The 18,356-nt window shown below is 49.7% G+C and overlaps 1 protein-coding gene and 1 pseudogene across 8 annotated transcripts in view; both read right to left on the bottom strand.

Moving 5' to 3' along the window:
- The window catches only part of DTX2 (deltex E3 ubiquitin ligase 2), a 39,252-nt gene that overhangs the window by 6,900 nt on the left and 13,996 nt on the right, over positions 1-18,356 (bottom strand). For 6 of the 8 annotated variants that reach the window (XM_059693523.1, XM_059693519.1, XM_059693521.1 and 3 more), the window contains 3 exons: positions 17,186-17,822; positions 7,058-7,158; positions 1,188-1,328 (listed from right to left, as the gene is read on the bottom strand). In XM_059693523.1, coding sequence (XP_059549506.1) covers positions 1,188-1,328; positions 7,058-7,158; positions 17,186-17,822 — 879 coding nt within the window. The remainder of the gene's footprint in view (positions 1-1,187; positions 1,329-7,057; positions 7,159-17,185; positions 17,823-18,356) is intronic. The other 2 variants (XM_059693522.1, XM_059693525.1) reach the window with 1 other exon arrangement.
- LOC132233219 (ribosomal biogenesis factor-like) lies at positions 11,185-14,170 on the bottom strand (annotated as a pseudogene).

The following is an 18,356-nucleotide window of genomic DNA, read 5'->3' as shown; positions in this document are numbered from 1 at the left end:
TAAGAAAAACCTGGTGGCGACAGGCCAGTCTCCAGATGAGCTTAGGAGCCCATCCACCAGGACCAGTCACTGGCCCGCTTCTGGTGAGGCGCAGCTCAGCATCCCATTCCCCACCTACCCGCCCTGGCCCAGGCAGCCTCTCTAACTGAAGGTAGCTTTCCATGAGCCACATTTCTCCAAGGGAGCCAGCCAACCCCATGAAAGGGACATCTGAGCCTAAGAAGGCCAGGTCTGCCAAGAGCCTAAGTGTTCTTTCAGGCAAACCCGAGTGCCTCGGAAAGCTGCTGGCCTGCCCTGCCCACAGACCTGTCTGTCTCCACCTCCAAGGAGAGGAAGAACTGGACTGGAGTCAGGACCTGAGCCTACCTGGACTGCTGGGGGTGAGGGGAGGGAGTGGGGTGGGGCTGGGTAGGTAAAGCCCTGCCCCCTCCCTGGGCCTTTCATCTGTCCTGGGGGGTGCCGGTTAGACAGGCGGTGGACATGATCAGAGCAGCCATCCCACTATGTGCCAGGTGCTCCCTGTGTATACCGTCTACTCCTCCCACAACCAATCTGCTAAGTAGGAGGCATCGGCTCATGAATGGAGGAGACACTTGCGTGAGATCACAAAGCTGGTGAGTGCTGGAACCAAGACAAAACCCAGGACTGGCTGAGCCAGGGTCGTGCTCCCTGCTCACATCATCCCGAAGGTCACTGGCTCTCAGCAGTCCATGCTTCCCTGGCCCCATGATGGAGCTGGAGCCACAAACGGCTTTAGAAATGACAGGTTTAGAACTTCTCACCCAAATCTTGTTAAAACTCACAGTGGTTCTGAAACCACTTCTTCCCCAGCCGGGTGATGGGCAGGGCAGTGGTCATGGGGACCCCTGTGAAGTAGACCCACCCGGGGGCCAGACAGGTCGGGGGCCTTTCCTGAGACACACCGGCCCCAGGGAAGGGACAGAGTTATCCCTCATCCTGGAGCAGGCCTCACCCCACACCTTGCCGTCTGTGCCAGGGAGACAGTTCAGAGTCTCCCTGAACTCGGGGACGGCGGGGAGAAGGGCTCGGGGCCCACGTCCCAGCAGGTGAAGGAAGCGGAGAAGGGCCATGGGAGTCAGAGAAGAGCGACTGATGCGGAAGTCAGAGGCAGCAAGACTTGGAGGCGGCTGAGCAGAGGCCAGAGAGTATTTGTGAGCAGAAACTACCTTTCATGGACATTTTCCTCAATCTCTTAACTGAGCTGTGACTTTTAGAGGCCAGACAGGAGGCGGGAGGACTGGCAGGCTGGGGTGCGCGGCTAAGACACACAGGGAGTCCGATGGCTGACATCAGAATACTCGTCATGCCTACACGGGGTGTGAGATCAGACATGCAGAGGGGAGAAACATTAGGAGGAGTCAATCAGTGCGTGATGTCCACAAACCCCAGCTGAGTCCAGGTAGCACTGTGAACGGCCATCAGGACCCACTGGTCTCCCTGGAGAATCTGGAGGCTCGAGGCTGCCAGGACCTATCCAGGCTGGCAGGGCAAAGCTCCAGGCAAGCCAGTGAGATGCCTGGCTCATTGGAGTCCTGGCCCCAAGTTCCACAGGTATCTATCCAAGCAACTGATCAGCTTGCACCCAGAGCATGCAGGAGGGTGAGGCCGTTTGCTTCAGGAGGACGTAGGGCACAGTGCCACCCTAGGAAGCCTCCTGAGCAGTTCCGGGTGGCGTCTCCCCATGCCAGGCACGGAGAAAGAGCAGAAGGGCAACATGGAAGGGTGCAGCCAAGCTACGGAAACATGGAGGGACTCTCAAGCTCACAATCCTCCCCATGTTCTCCCTGCACACCCCCTTAGCTCCCAGTCATTGCCTCCAGGGAGCACTGTATGCTTTCTGTACCCTAACCGGGCTGCGGTCAGCGGTCGCCAACCGGTGGTCCGTGGACCACTGGTAGTCTGTGAGGTCCGAAAGGTTGGCAACCGTTGGTCTAAGTGGCTTCAGTGCCATTGCTGGGGTGGGCAAGCAGGAAAGCTGACCCTGAGCCTACTCCTCAACAAAGGTGTCCCCATGGCCCAGGTGACTGCTCCTCTGGAGCAGCACAAGTCCCACGCCACGGCTTCCTCTCCTGGTAACCTCAGCTGAGGCTTAAATAGCCCTTCGGCCCTGGGTGGGCGTGTCCACGGGGAGGGAGCTAGAGCAGGCGGCCCAGCTGAGATGGATGTCCATTCTTGTCATACTTCCTGGTGCCTGCAGGGGGAGGCCTCACTCCTCAGCCAGGTGCTCCACCTGTCCTACCCGCCTCTTAACTGACCCTCATCCCACACTGCTCCCTGAGCACTCCCTGAGGGTCCCACACTTCCTGGAACACAGCATGACCTCCTACTGGAGTGGCTATTCCTGCCACCCTCCCAGCCTGTTCTGCCGTCCACAGCAGCACGTCCCCAGTCCCTCCGGTCCTCAGTCTAGCTCAAAGCGCCTCCTCCTGAGGGGAGCTCTGGGCTTCTCTTTGAGTACCTCCCTGAGTGTGGCATTTTGGATGCTCAGAATCTGGCTAGGGAGCTGGGCACAGCCTGGGGGAGGAAGTGGAGATCCTGGACCTGCTGAGCCCTACTTCCCCACCTAGCAAGGCCGACAGAGCTGCCCATTCCAGAGGCAATCAGAGGGCCTTAGGATCTATCATGCCAGCCACTGTGGCCTCTACCCCTGGGGCCACCATCACCATCCCCAAGAGGCCACACATGAACAACGCTCTGCCCTCTTCAAGGCAGGACCCATTCTCTTGAATTCAGGGTGCAGACACAGGTCTCCACTTAGAAGCCTGCAGAAGTCTGCCTTCTTGTGGAAGAGTGGGAGAGCAGCATGTGGTGGACAGAATGGTCAGGGGACACCAAGACGGACCATCGTATCTTCCCCAACAGCAAGGGCTCAGGACAGCCACCCAAAGTCCTAACATCCCCAAATAACTGTAACAGCTCAGAGAGCCACAGCTTTTCCTCCGCTCATCTGATCTGTCAGAGCCCCCGAGATTGCGGGCCTTTACACAGGCAGATGTGTGAACACCCCTTTCTGGCACCAAAGAACGGCCTTCGTCCAGTGACCAGCTGAGGTCTAAGCTTATCCTCCTCTGGCTCTGGCCTTACCAATCAGGGTTCAAGCCCAGCACCTCTCCTCCCTGGATAACTGGTCCTGGGCAGGTTACAGCAGCATAAAATGTAGATACACCTCCTCCCTCATAGGGTGGGAACCTAGCCTCAGCATCCCCCACTCCCCAAAAGAGAGGCCAGCCATGCCACAGCCAGTGAAGCTGTCACCTGAGGCTGTCACTCCTGGCCTGGCCTGGAGGTGGCTCCTCTGTGGATCTCCTCCGCAGTGCAGAGGGGCACAGTCCAACAGTATGGCCACTTGTTTGTAAACCTCCCTGCACAACCCTGTGTCTAAGTACTCAGCTCACTGCAGCCATGCCTGAATCCATACTCCCAAACCCATAAACATAGTCCAGGCTGAGAGAACACTCTCCAGACCCTGCTTCTTGGGGGCTGGCCTGGGATCTCTTGGTCCCCAGTGCCCTAGACAATAATCCAAGAGGTATAAGCCAGAGGCTGCATTCAGGGTAGGTGGCATCTGGCCATGGGCTCCAATCCAGTCTCTACTCTTTTCTAGCGGGGACCAAGTTCCTGAACCTTGGGGTCTGTTTCCCCAATAAGGAAAGTGAAGGTTAAAATACCCGCTTACTTCCAGGACTGCTCTTAGAGTCAAGGAAGGGGGGACAGTGAAAATAGTTTTAGGTATTTTCACTGTAGCATTTTTGCCATAAACATTCACTGCATAATTAATTGGACATTAGGCAATTTTACCATAAAAAACACAAAATCATGACAAAAGAGGGACATCAAAAAGGAGTAACATTAGCCCTAACCGGTTTGGCTCAGTGGATAGAGCGTCGGCCTGCGGACTGAAAGGTCCCAGGTTCGCTTCCAGCCAAGGGCATGTACCTTGGTTGCGGGCACATCCCCAGTGGGGGGTGTGCAGGAGGCAGCTGATCAATGTTTCTCTCTCATTGATGTTTCTAACTCTTTATCCCTCTCCCTTCCTCTCTGTAAAAAATCAATAAAATAAAATTTTTTAAAAAGGAATAACATTAAAAATATGTATTGTGAAATATAAAATATTTGACTACCTTTGTGTGTGTGTGTGTGTGTGTGTGTGTGTGTGTGTGTGTGTGTGTGTTAATCCTAATCTGAGGTCATTCTTTCCATTGCTCTTTCAAAAAGAGTGGGAGGGAGGGAGGGAGGGAGGGAGGGAGGGAGGGAGAGAAACATTGATGTGAGAGACATACATCAACTGATTGCCTCCCACATGTACCCCGTCCAGAGGGCAGGGAGGGAACCTGTAACTCAGGTACATGCCCTTCACCGGAAATCGAACCCGTGACACTGGTGTGTGGGTCAGTGCTTTAACCACTGAGCGCACCAGCCAGGGCCATTTGACTACACCTTTAAAATGTGTGCAGGTTCATCAGGTACAAGCCACAGAATAAAATCAGGCACTGCACCAATACCTGATTTTATTCTGTGGCTTGTACCTGAGCACTTACTTGTCTTTGTCCTATGGGAAATATGGGTTCAACTCTCTCTCTCTACCCAATGTTGTGTGTTCCAAAATAAGAAACCAACTATCTCTCGGGGCAAATCATCGTCATCTGGAAGAAACGCTATTTTAACCATCACTATATTTAAGTACTTTGTCAATGGAGAAATAAACCAACTAAACAAAAAAGAAACCAAACCAACCAAAACAAAACATGTCAACCAGTTATTTTACCTTTTTTATGGCAAAACTGCCTTATGGCCAAATAGTTAGGTGGCAAAAATGTCTATAGTAAAGATGCTATGGTTCTCGGCCTCAAGAGTAGAAGAAAGAAAAAAAAAAGAGTAGAAGAAAGGGAACTAGAGCTCCTCAATACCTAGACCACTTCTGGAGGTTCTTATAACATGTGTGTTAAAACCTTAGTGATTAGAGAGAGGAATGGAGCCATGTAACGTGCAGGCCAAGACTGTTCACCCACAACCTCTCTCCAACAAGACTGCCACCAAACACATGCACTCATGCACATGCACGCACACACATGCACGCAGGCGAACACGCACACACACAAGTCTGACTCATCCATGGCAGCTGATGTCACAAGAAGACCTAAACTGGGCAGGAACTTTCTAGTCACCACCTTGCTCACTGTTCTCTGTTCTAGCAGAGGGTTAATGGATGAACAGCTGAAGCAGGTGCCAGAGGGCCTGCAGGGCAAGGCCTCCCCTCCTGGGGCTTTCCCAGACCCACTCTCCCATCTCCTATTACCTTCCTGATTGATCCTCCCATTTCCTTCAAGGGCTCTTCTTCCCATTGTCCCACCCATGGTCCCTGGAAGCTCACACACTTCCATGGGGGGAAGAGGCCACCCTGAACTGCTTGTCCGAGCTGCACATCCAAACTCCCACTGCCTCTAGGCCAGTTCCATCTATCTATACCAGCCATTGCCCCCTTCCCCTCCCAAAGTTCCCACCAGACTCAGGAGCAGCACAGTGTAACAGCTGAAAGGCTAGATTCTGAGGACAGAATGCTTGAAGCTGCATCCCTGCTCTCCAAGGAGAGGCTGGCTGACCTAGAGAAGTTTTGGAATTCTCTGAGCCTCAGTTTCCTCAAGTGTAAAATCGGAATAAAGTTCCCACCTCACAGCGCTATGATTGGGATGAAGTGAATCAACACACATACAAAGCTCCTAGTGAACCCTCACTAATAATTTCTTACAGCACTGCCATCAGCAGCTGTACACCAGGCCTCGTTCTAGCCTTTCTGTCTCACAATCAGGTCCATCACCAAGTCAGAGCTCTTACCTCCATCCCACTGTCACAGCACTACTGGGCCTTGGCTGGCTTACCTGAGGCATGAAGTCAGACTCCACAAGGGTCTCCCTGCCTCCAGGACTGTCTTCCCCATGTTATCACAGCAACTCACCTAACACATACACTCCGCTGATCTTATTCCCGTTTTGACCTTTACATGACGAAGGTTCACTACATTGAGTCTACCTTTCCAGAGCACTTTATATTTCTCATAAGGTAAAAAACAACTTTTAGTGCCTCCATAACATCTATAAAAAGAACTTAAAAAACAGTTCCAAGATGTATGGTTAACAAAAGATCTAGCTAGACACAAAAGCCACTTATTCATAATGTCACTCCAGCCAAAATAGTTCTGGAACTTTCCCAGAGGCCCCTTTAAGGAAATGACTAATGCATTTCAGGATAGGAACGTGATTCTTGAAACATAATTCAAGATGATGTGAAAACTTAAAAGATGGCACCTGGCCCAGGAGCTTAGTTGGTTAGAGCAGTGTCCTTGGTCAGGGCACATACAAGAATCCTATATAATAAAAGGCTAATATGCAAATCATCCAGTCACTATGACACGCACACTGGCCACCAGGGGGCAGATGCTCAATGCAGGAACTGTCCCCTGGTGGTCAGTGCACTCCCACAGGGGGAGTGCCACTCAGCCAGAATCCAGGCTCATGGCTGGCAAGCACAGCGGCGTGGCGGGAGCCTCCCTCGCCTCCACAGCAGCGCTAAGGATGTCCGACTGCCAGGCATAAGCCATTGGTTGGACATTCCCTGAGAGGGCGCAGGCCAGGCTGAGGGACCCCCACCCACCGAGTGCATAAATTTCATGCACCGGGCCTCTAGTCAACCAAAAAAACCAGAAATGGGTGGAGCAAGAAACTGATGTTTCTCTCTCTCTCTGTCCCCGACCCCCGTAAAAATTAATAAATTAAAAAGAATCTTTTTGAATTTTAAAGATAGGGAAAGGTCCACACCAGGGTACCCATCCCCTAAGAGAGAAAGGAAGGGTGCCCCAGGCTCACTTACCAGGTGTACACCATCACTGACAAGAGGCACTGGCCCCTCGAAGGAGCCCATTTGGGTTTCCATGAGAACACACAGGGTAACGGCCCTCACCCCACAATCTCCTCCCACTGCCCCTAAGTCTTGCCAAACACAGTCTGTTCCAGACCCCAGAGCCCGAGAGCAGCATGCCTACCTGCAAGGGCTTGCTGGACCCTGCTGGGCTTCGGGATCTGCACGGGCACAGTGGTGGGGATGCTCCCAGGGCTGCTCACAGGACCGCTGGGCATGGAGGCACTTGGGGAGAAGAGAGAAAAGTTTAGTGTGTGGAGCAGACTTAGCAGAAAGGCAAGTCAGAGAAACACCGGGTAGAGACACACTAGTGCTGCTGAGGTCCCTTCACAGTTTCACTTTTCACAGCTGCTTCTGTGTGAGTGAGGGCTTCTGCTTTTTTCTTTTTTTTAATTAAAGATCTGATGAAGAGCATCTGAAAAGAGGAGCAAAGAAATCTGAATTTCACCACTCTCAGACCCAAACTAACCTATAGAATTTGAATACTTCAAAATGTTAAGCCCAGAGCCCGGTCCACCATCACTGCCTCTGCAAAATCATCTGACAAGAATCAAACTTCAGGCCAGGCAGGGACTGCTGGGGTATGAGGTCTCATCATTTTACAAAGAACCTTTAACTATCAAAAAATGTTTTCTTGGCAAATCCAGAAACTCTGAAGACAAAAAATTTTGAGCTTGCTAGCTTCATAAAAATGAGAGCTCTAGACGGAGAAACTAAGATGGCGGCATAGGTAAACACCTGAAATTGATGCCTCACACAACCACTTCAAAAATACAACTAAAAGACAAAACGGACATCATCCAGAACCACAGGAAGGCTGGCTGAGTGGAAATTCTATAACTAGAAGGAAAGAGAAAAGCACACTGAGACTCAGAGGAGGTGCAGAAGTAAAGTGCAGAGGTCCGGAGGCGCATGGGGAAAGGGCTGGCAACTGAGGACTTGGTTGTCTTTTTCAATCGGGAGGGAGTCACAAGCCCCCGACTGCTCTGAACTCCAGTTCCGGGTGAGTCTCTGGGGACCCAGACTCATATGGGGAGAAACTGGACTGTCTGGCAGAGGGCGGAACTCGAGGGCGGCTTTCTCTCAGAGGTGCTTGCAGCGATTACAGCGGGACACTGAGACCCTGTACCTCTTAGGGCAGGACTGAGGATCAGCCATAGCTGTTTGCTCCGCCCTGTTGATCCCCTGAGACCCCGCCCCACCCAAGCTGTGTGCAGAGGCTTTGGCATATGAATGACCTGGCCCTTTGCAATCTAAAGTTACCTAACAAACTGCAGCTGGGTCAGAGAGACCCAGAATATCCAAAAGAAGGCCCAAGGCCCCACAGCAGCTTGCATTGCTTCACAGCTGGGCCTCATCTGGGCACCTCCAAATCCCAAACAAAGAAGAGGAATCTGCAGATCTCTCCATAGCTCCTGCTGGGTAGCCTCAGGCAGAGGCTAAATTAGCACCTCCTTAGAGATCCAAGAGCCAGTGTACCCAGTGGTCAGAGTGGGACCATCCAGATTACAACACCTCAGATCCATAAGGGACACACTCAGGGGACAGACTCAGTGAGCACCAAAGCCCCACTGAAGCAAGTCTTGCCTCATAAAGGTGTCTCCAGCACAGAAGTTCTCCCACCGTAGACACAGCTGATTCTCAGCCAATTGGCCTGGAGGTCAATTCCTCCCAGTGATACCAACTACAATCAAGGCTTAACTACAACAAGACTGTGCACACAGCCCACAAAGGGGTGCACCAAGAGTGTCCACCTCAGGTAATTGGGGAGGCTGAGCCACTGGGCCCTATAGGACACCTAACACAGAAAGCCACTCTATCAACACAGGAAAGCAGCCAAAATGCAGAGACAAAGAAACAGGTCACAAATGACAGAAATGGAGGAAAGCAAACTACTGAATATAGAGTTCAAAACCATGGTTATAAGGTTTTTCAAGAATTTTCTAGAAACCACCGATAAATTTAGTAAGACTCTCAGTAAGTCTAGTGAGACCCTCGAGGATATGAAAAAGGACCAACTAGAAATTAAGCATACACTGACTGAAATAAAGAATATTATACAGAGATCCAACAGCAGACTAGAGGATTGCAAGAATCAAGTCAAAGGTTTGAAGTACGAAGAAGTAAAAAACACCCAACTGGAAAAGCAAAAAGAAAAAAGAATCCAAAAACATGAAGACAGTGTAAGGAGCCTCTGGGACAACTTCAAGCATACCAACATCCGAATTATAGGAGTGCCAGAAGAAGAGAGAGAGCAAGATATTGAAAACCTATTTGAAGAAATAATGACAGAAAACTTCCCCTACCTGGTGAAAAAAATAGACTTACAAGTCCAGGAAGCACAGAGAACCCCAAACAAAAGGAATCCAAAGAGGACCACACCAAGACACATCATAATTAAAATGCCAAGAGCAAAAGACAAAGAGAGAATCTTAAAAGCAGCAAGAGAAAAACAGTTAGTTACCTACAAGGGAGTACCCATACGACTGTCAGCTGATTTCTCAACAGAAACTATGCAGGCCAGAGGGAGTGCCAAAAAATATTCAAAGTGATGAATAGCAAGAACCTACAACCAAGATTACTTTACCAAGCAAAGCTATCATTCAGAATTGAAGGTCAGATAAAGAGCTTCACAGATAAGAAAAAGCTAAAGGAGTTCATCACCACCAAACCAGTATTATATGAAATGCTGAAAGGTATTCTTTAAGAAGAGGAGGAGGAAGAAAAAGGTAAAGATAAAAATTATAAACAACAAATACATATCTATCAACAAGTGAATCTAAAAATCAAATGAATAAAATATCTGATGAACAGAATAAACTGGTGAATATAATAGAATCAGGGGCATAGAAAGGGAGTAGACTGACAATTCTCAGGGGGAAAGGGGTGTGGGGGTGCGGGAAGAGACTGGACAAAAATCGTACACCTATGGATGAGGACGGGAGGGGGGGGGCGTAAGGGTAGAGGTGGAGTAGGAACCGGGTGGAGGGGAGCTATGGGGGGGAAAAAAGAGGAACAACTGTAATAATCTGAACAATAAAGATTAAAAAAAAACATGAAAAAAAATCAAACTATAATAAGCACACACACAAAAAAAAATGAGAGTTCAATGGTAGCTGTAGAAGAAAAATCCAGCAGAAGCCACTCTAACAAGTGATCAAGACCAACATTGCCATTAATATGACCAATCAGTATCAGTATCAGGAACCCCAAGAAACAATGCTCCAAGGACACATCACCATTTTTGCAGTTCCTGCCAAGATTGCAAAAACTCAGTCCAAATTATGAGAAAACATCTGACAAACCCAAATTAAGAGACATTTGACAAAGTAATTATGAAAGTGTCAGGGTTATAGGAAGATGAAGAAAGACCAAGGAATAGTCACGATGGTAGAAAGAGGAGAATTGACAACTGGATGCAAAGAATGAGACACAGAATGAGATGAGTGGTTGAAAACTGGTTTAATGAATAGTACTGCACCAATGATAATTCTTTGGTTCTGAAAACTACACTATGGTTATGAAAGATGTTAACATGAGAAGTCAGGTACGGGAGATATGGAAACTCTCCTTACTCTTTGTAACTTTTCTGTAAATATAAAATTGTTCAAAATTAAGGGATTAAAAAAAAAAGGTCTTGCTTCTCACAGTGACTAAGTTCAAGTCACTAATTTGGCTTTAGGCCATTATATCTTTTTAAAAATACACTTTTGAGCCCTGGCTGGTTTGGCTTAGTGGATAGAGCAGGGGTGGGCAAACTTTTTGACTCGAGGGCCACAATGGGTTCTTAAACTGGGCCGGAGGGCCGGAACAAAAACACGGATGGAGTGTTTGTGTGAACTAATATAAATTCAAAGTAAACATCATTACATAAAAGGGTACGGTCTTTTTTTTTAGTTTTATTCATTTCAAACGGGCCGGATCCAGCCCGCGGGCCGTAGTTTGCCCACGGCTGGGATAGAGCATCGGCTTGCGGACTGAAGGGTCCCAGGTTCGATTGCGGTCAAGGGCACATGCCCAGGTTGCTGGCTCAATCCCCAGTGGAGGCGGGAGGGGGGAGGGGAGCGGGGGCAGTGGCGTGCAGGAGACAGCTAATCAATGATTCTCTCTCATCATTGATGTTTCTCTCTCTCTCTCCCTCTTTCTTTCTCTCTGAAATCAATAAAAATATTTTTAAAAATGCACTTTTGATTTTAGAGAGAGGAAGGGAGACGGAGAGAGAGAGAGAAACATCAATGATGACAGAGAATCATTGATTGGCTGCCTCCTGCACACCCCACATTAGGGATCAAGCCTGCAACCCGGCATGTGCCCTGATTGGGAATCGAACCCTGACATCCTGGTTCATGGGTCCATGCTCAACCACTGAGCCACACAGACCAGGCTAGGCCGTTGTATAAAGCATTTACTTTATTGGTCTTTGGGGGGAATCTGATGCATCACTAGGTGCATTACAACTGAGCAATTAATCCTATAGCTTCATCAACATTCACTGGTCTGTTTTCCTCAGTTGAAGAGCCAGCTATTTCTGCAGATGTTGGAGGGAAAGGCCTTGAGAGAAGTGAGCAAGATCCTTCTGTATGTCCACAAAAGCTTCATTCATTCTTTTAGCTTTTCCAGCATTCACAATGTTTATCTTCTTAAGATTCGTGGTAACTGGTTTTGCTTTACTTTTACCCTTAAAGGTTTTTTTTTGGCCGGCTATGTGAAACATTCCTGGGCTTCTGCCCTTTCCATTTGTTCGTGGCCATTGTCAGGCCAACCTCTCACAACCTTGCGCTAGAGGCCATTATATTTTTAAATGATAGCAACTCCATGCCATTATGGCTGGCGGGAGCCCTGCACTGGAGAATTGGTGTAGATGGCCCAAGGTGACAGCCAACACCCCCAATCCTGGTTCCTGTGTCCTCCCATCCATCCTTGCCCCTGTCAAAAATGATGAAATAGGAAGAGTTATGAAACCCTTCCACCTAATCCATACACTGGAATTTGTCAAGGACAGGGCCTTTGTTTCTTTTCTACTGAGCCTAGCCATGAGCCAGGTACTGGGAAGGTGGCTCAGGAAATGACGGACAGCTTCAGTCTACTGTGCTACCCTTACATCTGCCAGTCAACCAACAGCTTGCCTGACTACAGCAAATGCTTCCAGAAGCTGCTCCAGATCCTTCCCTACCACCAGCCATAGGTCATAGGTCCTGCTGGTGGAAACTACAGGGAGCTGACTGGTTCTGATCCAAACCAGAAAAACCTCACACCGCGCTAGTGCTGAGGCTACCAGCGCCTCGCACAGGGTCTGTAGCACAGCAGGTGCTCTGGTATGTCTGAGTGAAGAAAGAGGTTGTCTTGTTTTCATTCCTGGATTGTTCTCCCAATCAGAATATCCTGTGTGACCATGCTACCTGCCCTCCTCATCCACTCTCATCCCTAAAAGAACAACGAAACTGGACCTAGAGTGCTCTGATAATGCAATGAAGGGGCTGGGTGTTCAGGACACCTGGGCTAAGGTTTTGGCCCACTAAACTCTGTTTAATTTGGAACAAGCTCCACCTCAACTCCCTACCCTAATTTCTGAGCCTCTTCCCCCTTTTGTTTTATTTTTATTTTTGGTGTTTTGAATTTTTTGTTGTTGTTGTTAATCCTCACCCGAGGATATTTTTCCATTGATTTTTAGGAAGAATAGAAGAGAGAGGGAAAGACAGAAACACTGATGTGAGAGAAACATATCGATTGTTTGCCTATTGCACAAGGCCTGTCCAGGGACCAGGCCAGGGAGAAGCCTGCAACCAAGGTACGTGCCCTTGACTAGAATCGAGCCTTTGGTCCACAGGCCGACACTCTATCCACTGAGCCAAACCGGCTAGGGCCCCCATTTGTTTTTTAAAAGGAAAGTAGATTATTTTTGCAATTCTCAGGTTCTGTAAATGAAGGAATTCAAGAAGATATAGCCCTCCCAGTCATCTTTCAACTCCCAAGCCCTTAACCAGGAAGCCAGAAAGCTGAAGCTTGGCTCTACAATGGCACAAAATTAATGGGCTACTGAGTGGGCTCAGCACGACCGGCCCAGAGGGGCTCCAGGAAGTGGGGTCTTCCTTCACCAGAGGGAGGCATATATCCAAGGGAGAAGACCTAATTTTGTGTTTCATCCCCTCAAAACCTAGAGCAGAAAACAGATATGCAATGAGGCTTCCAGTGGGCAACTCACCTTGGAACAGGGACCAAGAACCAGGAATCATGACTAAGTTTTATTTGCTTAGGGGTCTCCCAATGTGGCCACTTCCCCCATGAATTACCCTAGCTCCTCCCCCCATTTCCCTGCTCTGATCAGAGAGTATGAAGCAGAAAAAGGATCTAGTGGTTCCCAAGATGGGAAGTCCCAAGAGTGGACAGAACCTTGGTGGTCATCGATCCATTCCATCATCCGCAAAGGGCTCAGACTAACAGCAGGCTCCCTCTGTGGGGCACCGTGTGCAGTGCCCTTCTCTGAGAATTCCCTCAGTCACTGCCTCAAGCCTCCCTCTCTGCCTCTCACCTTCCTGGGTCTACCTACTAAGCCTACCTGGCCTTCCTGTCTGAGACCACCTCCTGGAGCTTCCCAATGGAGATGAGAACATGACACATGAGGACAGACAGAATTTGACAGTCCCAGGTAAGGGGCAGCACTAGGAGGCTGAAAAGTAAGGAAATCAAAGGCCTCCCTGCAGCTTCCCAAAGACCAGGAAGCCAGCACCAACCAGCATGTACAGGACAAGGAGCGGCAGATGCGGAACCTGAAACCCCACCTCCAGTGCCTGCTCCTGCTTAAAGCTGTGTGCCCTTAGGCATGTCGAGTCCCCTTCCTGAGCTTCCATTTCTCTACCTGTAAGATGAAAATAATTCCAAAAGGCCCCCAGGGCAGTTACGAGGCTTGATCAGCACCCATTGTTTCCAGGTCTCAGAGGAGCAAAGGAGGTACAGGAAAGCTGACAGGCTGCCAACACCTTTCTGCAGAGCCCTCACTAAACCCTGAAACCAACAGCAATATTAGAGAAAAGGAAACTTCAGAAACTGGCCAACCCACCTACTTAATTTTAGAGGTGAAAAGAGAGACCTGGAAAGGGAACAGAGCTGGCCCAGAAACCTGCAGTGAGTCAGGAGGAAAGTCCCACTTGGAACCCAGGATTTCAAATCACACAAACCTATAGAGCCTGGCCAGCAGCAGGAGGGAGTAGGGCGCCCTTAGAGCAGTGGTTCTCAACCTGTGGGTCGCGACCCCTTTGGCGGTCGACCGACCCTTTCACAAGGGTCGCCTAAGACCATCCTGCATATCAGGTATTTACATGACGATTCATAACAGTAGCAACATTACAGTTTTGAAGTAGCAGCGAAAATAATTTTATGGTTGGGTCACAACATGAGGAACTGTATTTAAAGGGCCAGAAGGTTAAGAACCACTGCCTTAGAGGGAGGGAGACAGGCAGTAAGAACAGAACAAATGAAAGCAAACTGCAAGAGCCATTTTCTAGGGCCGCTTAGTGCAGAGACGAAGTGTGCCGAGGCTTAGTCACACCAGAGCAGCAACAGGCTGCTGGGCATAATCACCACCTCAAGTCATTAAAATGCACAAGCCGGTACACCCTCTATTAAAGAAGACAGAGTATGCATGACACATTTTGGAAAGTTTTCCATCCAACATCATTAAAACGTAAGTTTGGTCCTTAAAGGGATAAACTTCAATGACCAGGAAATTTACATAAATCCAGCAGCTCAGTGACAAATCGTGTGCCTTCTCCATGTACTGCTGCCTACTCAGAAAGCCTCTCAGGGCACAAGGAAATCAGTCAGCCAAGGTTTTACCCAGATTGAGCAAGAAGCTATCTGAAACCACATGGGTTCCACACATTTTTATTTTACTCATGTGTTCTTTCCAGTGGCTACCACTAAGCACAGCTGGTTCTCAGGCTTCCCCAGTGCATGGCACTGCCTGCCCTGCTGCCTTCTCCTCTCCTCCACAAACATGGTAACTTTCACCTAATGCTGTTGGCATTCATTTGGCTTCAAGAACTATACCACAGACCCTAGGGAGACCAAGTCACCAAGTGTTTTCAATCCTCCCACCCTTAGTGGGTTAAGAAGTCAGCCATTTATTAAGCCCCCTCTGGCTCTACAACACCCATCAGAGAAGGGTTAACTGAAGAGGGCCCCACTACAAATTAGATACGGGAAAACCTAGTTTCTCTAAGTGAGGATAGGCCCATGCAAGTAAGGATCACCCCTCCCAGTTCCCAAAAAGTTGTAGGAGATAAAGACGAACATCCACCTTAGGAGGCAGGTCCCTTTGAGGCTGTTTCTACTAACAGAGCCAGCGGGCCTGGCTCCCTGCTTACAAGACAGGACAGGCACCAACACGCACGGCCCATCAATGAAGGGAAGGCCGTCTGGCCCAGCCACTTTCCCTCCAGTGACTGGCTTGGCCTGCACCAGTTGGGCCCACATCAACAGTCTCTCTCAGGCCTCGGGCTGGGGAGGTGAAAGCAATGGAAGCCCTGTACTGGGAGAAAGCAGCCAAGCTTATAAATCGCCTGGCTCAGTCCCAGAACCCCACCTCTAGAATCATCCAGAAGTTTGCCTTAAAATAATTTGTAAGAACTTAGAAGCCCAGGAGGCTAAGCAAAGCCGAACTAGTAGAAGCTCTAGCCCTACGGATAATCCTTCTGGGCTGGCAGATATAGCACACTTCTCTCTAAAAGAGACTGACCCACATATTGGAGGGGCCTCAAAAGGGCACTGGGTGGAATTGGGCTCACACAGAGTCCTACTTGCTAATGTCTGTGTAAAAGTCCACAGAGAAGGCTCAAGTAAAACCTCCCTGTGCTCCCAATTCCCAGAAAAATCTTAGATCCACATGCCCCAACTCTCAGGAGAAAATGCCCAGGAAGATGCCCTGACCACCCAGGACCCATTCCTCTCCTGTCTGTCGGACTCCTCCACACTCATCCCTCCAGATACCGTCTATCTTCCTCTCCTCTGCCTTTAAGAGAGCTTCAGGAACCCCATGTGTCCCACATGGCCCACTCTGGGGCTTCGTTTTAATCCCAGCTCTGCCACTTGCTAGCTGGGCTGCCAACCTTGTCAGCCTCAATGTTCTCACCCGTAAGCTGAGGACACCACTCACCAAATGGCTGTTATGAGGATGAATGAAATCCACAGAGCCTGCTCAATGGGACTGGCTTAACATGTACTCAGTGAATGGCAGTTGTCACTGTGTCTGCTAGAAGTTGGCAGGGTCCTCTGAAACCCAGCTTTAAAAAATGCTGCCAAGGCCTTGGCCACACTAGAAAGCTTCAGCCCTCACTGTGGTCAAGTGGGCAGGGATGGAGCTGGGTGAGTGAGGCAACAACAAGATGCTGACTGGCTCACAGCAGTGCAAATCAACAAGATGCTGACTCCCTGAGAAATAGGGCAGCCATGGGCCCACATGTCCAGTCACTACCTGCCCAGGTCACCCTATCTCAGAAATCAGCCCCCATCCCAACTACCACTCTGAATTCTCAAAATGTTCTCCAAACCCAACACTCTCAGTAATGATCAATGACAAGGCCCTTGTGAGTGACAGGTGTCTGAGCACCCCAGGAGCACAGCCCAGCTGGCCACTCCAGGAACTTTTCTCACTTTTAAGTGCCAACTGGTCTGGATGGGGCCTGTTTCTCAGGTGCAGAGAGCTCTGATAGACAGTGGGTTGGAATGCATCAGCACAGAGGGACTGTCCTATGTCATCTGTTGCCACCTCCTAAGTGCTCCTCCCCAACATTTTGCTCTCCCCTCAACCAAAGCTGAGCTCAAAACTTTCTCCTGGACAAGACTGTGGACTTAGGGAGGGGACTGAACCTTCCATGTCTATGAGGTGAAATGTCAGTGAAATGTTCTCAGGCACATGGTACCAGCTACATGGCACACAGGCACAGTCAAAAGTGGTTAGCTGCTCTACACAGAGAGTGCGATTCTCCTGAGTGAATGGAGGGATTACTGGTCTTAACCTGTGTGGCAATTATCAACACTCAAGTCCCAGAGGTCAAGGCTTTGTGGGATGCAAGGCTGTGGACAGCTGTGGCACCACAAGGCACATGCAAAGGAGATGACATAGCAGGAACAACAACAGAAGCAGGTGTAAGTCTGCAACTATTTGGGTGAGTCTTCCCAGCTAAGGAAAAGCAAAACTCAAGCCTGCTGACAAGGTACACAGGTGGACAAAACGACCCTCAGTAACACAAGATACCTGGCTCCACTGGCAGTGGATGATCCTGGGGGCTGGCGCTGAGGTCCCAGGTGGGAGAGGCTGGAGCAGTAAAAGGGCTGGTTCCCCAAGGAGGGCAGCGCCCCACCCCAGGGGTTGGTGGTGTTCAACCTGGGTGCAGACCTAGCTCCCGAGAGTGAGGGCTTATTGTATGGGGCAAAGGCCTGGTGGGCCCCAAAGATAACAGCAGTCCTCTGGGGGGTCTGAGGAGTAGGGTATGCAGGGAGGCTGGTCATGGAGTGGCGATAGCGACCTGACACAGGGCCAGTTCCGCCACTGTTGAGGCACTGATGGCAAGAGCAGGCGACTCCCATGTGGCCTGGTGGAGCGATGATGGTGGTCACTGGGTAAGGGGGCCCTGCTTGGCGCCGCACGCTACGGCAGTAGTTCGAAACCTTGTTGGTCTGTATGTGGGTGGCATAGTTGACGACGTAGTTGTACCCCAAAGGTGCCAAGTCCACAAGCTGGTTGCCCCTGGCCATCTGCTGCTCCAGATAGTCACAAATGCTGGCTTCATAGGCTGTCCAGGAGCCATCGTCATTCAGCCACTCCCAGACAATGCCCTGGCCCGGGGCTGAGAGCTGGGAAAACAGGTGCCTCCGCACAGCCCGCATGGTGCCTGTTTTGTAAGGAATATTACATATAAATGGTTAATCTGCTAGCACCCCCAAACAAATCGAGTTTTATTTTCTCCTACAACCAAGTTAAATTAATATGATCACAGTATATATAGGGGTCGTGGTGCCATCTGACCTAAAGTCTGGCATTGGTTGTTCTTCCCAACTTTTGGGTGAAGGATAGAGAGCCCTCGCTAGATAAAAAACCTGTGGCCAAAAGGATCAGGTAGCAGCGGGGGATCCATGCTCCTGGGCAGGATGGGGGATGCTGAAAGTTTAGGTCAAAGAACTGCTGTGGCTCAGACTCAATGAGGCTTTAAAAACGATTTCTAGCCCTAGCCGGCATTGCTCATGGTTAGAGCATCGGCCCACACACCGAAGGGTCTCGGGTTCGATTCTCAGTCAAGAGCACGTATCTGGGTTGCAGGTTCCATCCCTGGCCTGGTCGGGGTATGTGGGATGCAACCAACTGACGTGAGAACATGGGTGTGTTTTTCTCTCTCTCTCTCTCTCTCTCTCTCTCTCTCTCTCTCTCC

The sequence above is a fragment of the Myotis daubentonii genome, chromosome 4 (genome assembly GCF_963259705.1).
Source record: "Myotis daubentonii chromosome 4, mMyoDau2.1, whole genome shotgun sequence".
NCBI classification, from domain to species: Eukaryota; Metazoa; Chordata; class Mammalia; order Chiroptera; family Vespertilionidae; genus Myotis; species Myotis daubentonii.
The sequence above is the reverse complement of the archived record's forward strand: the minus strand, read 5'-3'. Positions and strand labels throughout refer to the sequence as shown.